The 6620-nt window shown below is 33.6% G+C and overlaps 1 protein-coding gene across 1 annotated transcript in view; it reads left to right on the forward strand.

Moving 5' to 3' along the window:
• Positions 1 to 6090: 6090 nt before the first annotated feature.
• LOC115890493 overlaps positions 6091 to 6620 on the forward strand; it is a gene marked incomplete at its 5' end in the record, with an annotated part of 17188 nt that continues 16658 nt past the window's right edge. Inside the window, 2 exons of the mRNA XM_030910736.1 lie at positions 6091 to 6329; positions 6389 to 6534. Coding sequence (XP_030766596.1) covers positions 6091 to 6329; positions 6389 to 6534 — 385 coding nt within the window. The remainder of the gene's footprint in view (positions 6330 to 6388; positions 6535 to 6620) is intronic.

Raw genomic sequence — 6620 nt, forward strand, 5'->3', positions numbered from 1 at the left:
AAGCAATTTATTGGCGGTAAAAAACTACAGATTTTACTCATTTTGGTAGGAGTTCTTTTTGGTTTCAAATCATCTAGTCAGTATAAAGGATAACGTGGACGAAATAAGATAAGATCTCTAACCTACCTATAATTCTGAAAATTGATGCTGAAAAAAGTCAAAATAACTTAGAACATCAAGTGTCGCCCTACATAAATGCAGTACAACTGTCGCATCCACTTAGTGTAACTGTCCGTTTTATGAAATGGATATCCACTTCACGAACTGGTTAGGTTAGGTTCGCGAACTGGTTGGTATCAGTTCGCGAAGTGGATATCCATTTCATGAAACGGACAATTACACTAAGTGGGAGCGACACAGCTATTTTTTGTTTCAAAAAATTTAGCGTTCGAACGTTTCAGGAGGTATACATATATTTCTCTTTCCGTCGTCAGAAGCAAAAATAAACAAAAGGAAATTGTTTTTAGCTTGCAGAAAAATGATATTAACAATGCCAATTTTCTCGTAAATTTTTCTAATTGAGTAGGTTGAAAATATAAACACTGTATTATTCAACGGATTATGCATTTTTTTGCTCTATACCATTTTGTCTGTTATAAAGAATGTGGTGGGCTGAGGTTCAACATTTTAATATTCAAATTGCTATGTTTGCCCTATTGCTGGAGTCATATACTGTAGCATAATAAATACACACATGGCCAAAATTATTGCATATATATCGTTTAAAAATATACGGAAAGGAATTTAAAGAATCTTTTTTATACATAGCTTTGATAATCTGTAATAAACATTTTTTTGTTAAAATAGATATGGTAAAAAATGTTCAAACCCAATTTTATTACAAATTCTTGCACATTTCGATTTGTGAAGATTTCAATTTGTCGCATTCCTGCACATTTCGATTCTTCAGTAGAAATTTGACCATTGTTTTAGCCTTAAAATGCCTAAAAACATTATTTCATAATTTAATAGTCAGAATAGTAACACTGTTTCAACAGGGCCTGCAAGTTGCAATAGCTGACATTGTAGGAGTTAACCAAAGCGATGTTTCGCGAATATTAAAAAAAATTCAGGGAGACAAACGAGGTTACATACCGGTCTGGAAGAGGTAGAAAGAGTGTGCAAGACCGTCAAATATCCCTAATTGCACGACGCAATCCCCTGCTTTCTAGTACTACTATTAAAAATGAGTTAGCTCGCCTTGAAGGAGTAAATGTTTCAAGAAAGACCATAGCAAGAAGACTCCATGACAGAGGATTACATTTAAGGAGGCCTCTACGTGTTCCGAGGCTTAATTTACAGCACAAAATATTGCGCGGCTACACTGGGCTGAAGAGATGAGAGCAAATGGACCTAATTGAAATTTCGTCATGTTTAGTGATGAAACAAGAATAGGCCTAGTGTCAGACTCGCGACGAACTTTGGTCTGGAGAGCATCTGGAAGACGAGCACGCTTGAATGCAGCTCAACCCCGTGTCCCGTTTCAAGGGGGAAGCATTATAGTATAGTCTATAAAATGAATAACTTTGAATTTTGACCGTTATTTTTTACCAACATGGCAAATATAAAATCCCTCTATCCAAAAAGTTACTGATATTCTTTAAATTGAGTGCCTGAACGAATCAGATAGGTAATTCTTTTTTACTTTCATTGAAAGTAGAAGGGAAATAGTAAAAATGACAGTTCTTCCTCTTCTTGCAAAAATCAACGCAGAAATGTCATAATTGACGAAAAGTAATATGTCATCGCCTTTGACATTTCTAAATATAAGACCATTGCCGTCTCTAATAGAACAGCCCCGGAGCGAGATTTATGATGTCACGCTAGTTAGACAGCACGGATTAATAAATATGTTGTAGAATACATGGAAAACATAATTACTCCTCGTATTTTTGGTTTGTATTTTAAAAATGATATAGTTTACATGAAATATACATAATATATAGTTTATATATTAATAATTATAAGTTAAATATCTCAAGAAAATTATATAATACGTACATCCTCTTAATAAAGTGCAATGGTGACTTTCTCTTGAGTACCTTTTTGACGGTGACAAACATCGACACGAAATAATCTTCTCTTTTCTTCTGGTATTTATATATTTGCTCATTTAGATTGTAATTTAACTGATTCTTAAACTTCAATTGTAACACAGACGATGTTGATTAGCAGGCACGCTGTGAATTACGTAAGCTCGGGTTCATAACACAAAAAACCAAAAAAAATTTTTGGGGTAGAAGTGACTCATTCCAAGGTGACAGCTTGACTGGGACGCAGATACAACCAAGTTACATAACAACTTGAGACTGACAGTGACAAATGTGTGACAATTTGTCAATGTCATTCTTAACAATGGAAGAAATTCACAGAATAAAAGTTGTCGGTTTTTCAGGATTGTCTAATAGCTGTTCTTTCATTTTTAGTAATTTAACAATGTTTTCTCGCAATTTGTTAATTTTTTCTTGGTTTTTATATTGAATCTTAATGCAGACGATGCTCATTCGTAGGTTGACGTAAGTGTCATTCACTACGGTTTACATAAATTAAGATTTGGTTGTGGATGTGGCCCTATGTAAGGTGACAGCTTGATGGGGACACGAAAAATAACTAAGTTATTTAACAACTTCAGGGTGACAGTGGCAATTAGATGGCATTTTGCCAATGTCATTTTTAACTATATAGTAATGTTACTTTCAAAAAAAAACTGTTTATCTGCTGATTGGAGTCGTTTTGCGTTTTCAATGTATTGACAAATTTGAAATAAATTTAAATTGAATTCTCGAGCCAGAAACAAAGGCGCCACCTAGTAGGCAGAGATTGAAATAGTGCTTCACAATAGCAGAATTCTTTTTGACTAACGACAGCTTTGACGTTTCTCACGTGGTTAATTAAAGACGGTCACTGAAAAATGGTGGTTCAGTACGGCCATCCGTATTTCTTCTAGATGTAATTGAATAAATTTAACAGTTACAATTCTTCTTATAAGATGAAAATACTGAAATACGATTTTAAAAGTGTCGATCCAACCTGCATGGAATGTTAAAGGTTTTTCTGTTTTGCGAGGATTGCCATACAATTTTTCTTTTTTCATACTCACATTGCACACAAGGTACGATTTTTGATTGATATGTAAATTAATATAAAGTTAATAAAACTATCTCCATATTGTAGCCTTGAAGAAGAAAATAAAGATTTTTCGAAAGCTTGGCAGTAGTAATAAATGAGTTTTCATTAAATTTTGCCCTTACGACTAGGCCGTTACCCCATTCAAAATTCTGGTTCTATATATATATATATATATATATATATATATATATATATATATATATATATATATATATATATATGCTGCTATACTATATATATATATATATATATATATATATATATATATATATATATATATATATATATATATATTTTTTTTTTTTTCTCACACTGTTAGTGGTAGTTCTAGTCCATGTCGGGCTCTTAACCGGCCAAAGGCACGACGAATATTGTCAATAAGGTGAGATTAATTCTTCAGACATAATTCCGGCGGTACCAAGCACAACCTTTTTTGCATCCACATTATGGTGTTGTTCAAGGAGGTTTTTGTTCTTTTGATGATATGTTGGTTTGTCATTTTGTGTACAAGTCCATTGGCACTTATTATTAACGGTACTATAATCACCTTCCGCAGTTCCCAGATTGCTTTTATTTATTTCTGAAGTGCAGCGTACTTGTTTATCTTATCTGCATAGGCTTTAGCCACGTTATAATCCTGCGGTACTGAAGTCGATTATGATGCTTGATTTTCAGGTTATTCCATATTATATATCCGGGTTTTATTATGTTCTACTCCTATATCTGTTCACTACTGTGGAATCCCGGTATATCTTGGTGGTGTTACATTCTCTAATACAGCTTTTGGAACGTACATGTGGTGGGGGGTAAATGTGTCAAGGAGGCCACTTATTCAGGCATACCAACTGATTTTTTTTCCATATTGTGTCTTTCTAGGTATCTGGTCCCGGCTATTTTACTGCATCCGAAGACAAGTGCTGTACAAACTCCTCACTAATATTACACAATCGACATTTTGTGTTTTTCAACTTGTTGTTTAATATATACCGTGCATATGTTCGGGTTTTTCTTGGTCTTGAATGGATAATTATTGCGCCTTCGGTTCCTGGGAATCAGCTGTTAGGTAGGTATTTGAGGCCTTGAAATCCACATCTTCTTGGTGCAAGGAGGCGTAAAATCTGCCATGCAGTTCTTTGCACCAGCGCTGTTTCATCTGTCCAACAAGATTTACAGCATTTTTACATGTATGTATATATATATTATATATATATATATATATAATGCGTATATGCGGTATGTGTATCGATTGTAATATGTATGTGCATGTATGTGGCCAGCCAATGCAGCATGTATGTAATGTGTGGCCAATGGCATAATGTATGTGTGTATGTGTAATGTGTGTCAGCAATGGCAATGGCAATGTCAGCCAGCAGCAGCAATGTAATGTAATGTGGCAATAATGTGGCCAGCCAATGTGGCCAATGTGTAATACGCCAATATGTGTAATAATATGTGTGTTGTGTCAATAATAATCAGCCAACAATAATAATATGTGTGTGTATGTAATAATAATAATGTGTATGTGTATGCTCAACTTTATCTTAATAATAATATAATATATGTATGTATATATACAATATATACATATACAATATGTAATAATATATATATATGTATACCATAATAATATAATAATAATGGCCAATATATATATATAATATATATATATATATATATATATATATATATACATATAATATATAATATATGCAATATATATATATATATATATATATATATATATATATAACATATATATATATATATATATATATATATTTAACATATATATAATATGTATATTTTACAAGCATGAATGTTCGAAAAATTATATTTGCAAATAATACAATATCATAGAAAAAAAGGCATCAGCGATAGCTATGAAATAAAGATCGCTGTCATTCTATATGTAAAATTATTCTAAAATTTTTGATTTACTTGGGATTTAGGTTCGGAAAAAACGCTGACTAAGTTTTCATTTCGTTTTTCTTATTTTTTTTGGTTTAAAAAAAAACGTTATAGCTAACGTTTATAGCCTTCATCAGTGTTGTGTCACATGAAAAAAATAGTGTCGAATATAATCCAAAAAATTACATATACGAGGAATAATTATGTTTTCCATGTATTCTAACATATATCTATATATGTATTCTAACATATATGTATTCTAACATATATCTAACATAATCTAACTAGCGTGACGTCATAAATCTCGCTCCGAGGCTGTTCTATTAGAGACGGCACTGCATCAGCATGGCCGCAAGTTGCTAACCTAATAAAATTTACACTAGAAAAGCCCGCGGGAACTGTCAAATTCAAAGTTATTCGTTTTACAGACTATATGGGCAGGTATAATGCACGGAGCTCGAACTCCTCTTGTTTTTATTGATGGCACAATGACAGGTGCCTCATATCTTAGAGACTTTTTAGGGCCTATTGTGCGTCCATTTTGAGGGGCAGTGGGAGATGAATTTGTATGAACGATAATGCTCCTCCCCATCGCACTTTAGCGGTTCGCGAATTTTGTGAGGAAGGGGGTATAAGAAAACTGTGGTGGCCACCGATGTCTCCAGATATGAATGTCTTGGGATATGCTAAAATGCCATATTGCCAAAAGGAATGATCCCCCCCCCCGTTCCTTAAATGATTGGAAATGGCTGCGCGCGAAACATGGGAAGCCATTCCTCAACATCTTCTGGACAACTTAATTGAGAGCATGCCACGTCGTCTCACAGCTTGCATTGAGGCTCGAGGAGGCAATACAGACTATTAGTTGTGAGATGAAATAAAATTATAATAACAGCCTAGTTGCACTTAGATTTTTAATTTTATATTAGTTAGTCGTGTAGGAAGCCAATATGTCCAAAAATATAAAAAGAATCATACTAGGTCCAAAATAAAATAAAAATATCGTTATATGCAATAATTTTGCCATTAAGAAGGAATATATCTCTATTTTAGGAAACGCCATGAGGACTGCTTTTCGAGTTTTAAATGCCGACGAAGTGGAAACGGGGTCTCGGGGCGGCATGGACGGGGCTATGGCTGCTCAACCAGCTGATGGAGCAAGGCCAATGGTACATCTACCATTTTCAGACAGCAGCTCTTCTTCCTGTGACGATAATGACGTGCCTGGTTTTAATCCATTGGAATTGTCTTGTACCACGCAACAATTTAACTTTAATTTAAATGCCATGCAGGTATGGTTAATAAAAGTTTTTGCTTATATTGAAATAATAAAACTTGTGGAATATATTAGGTAAGCACGCCACAAAATAAGATTCATATAAGTGAAGTAAGCAATGAGCAAGATCTACATAGCACTAAGAAAAGACTATTTGGTGACAATAAATTACATGAGGACAAAGCGCTAAGTACTATATTAGAAGAAAAAAGTGGATGTATGTAAGTAAAATTGTTTGGTTGTTTATTTTGTCAAATATTATACCGTGTTTACTCCATTGACAGGGTGTGGCAATACGTAACTTGCA

Source organism: Sitophilus oryzae, unplaced genomic scaffold (genome assembly GCF_002938485.1).
Source record: "Sitophilus oryzae breed Bouriz unplaced genomic scaffold, Soryzae_2.0 scaffold_867_pilon_pilon, whole genome shotgun sequence".
NCBI lineage: Eukaryota > Metazoa > Arthropoda > Insecta > Coleoptera > Curculionidae > Sitophilus > Sitophilus oryzae.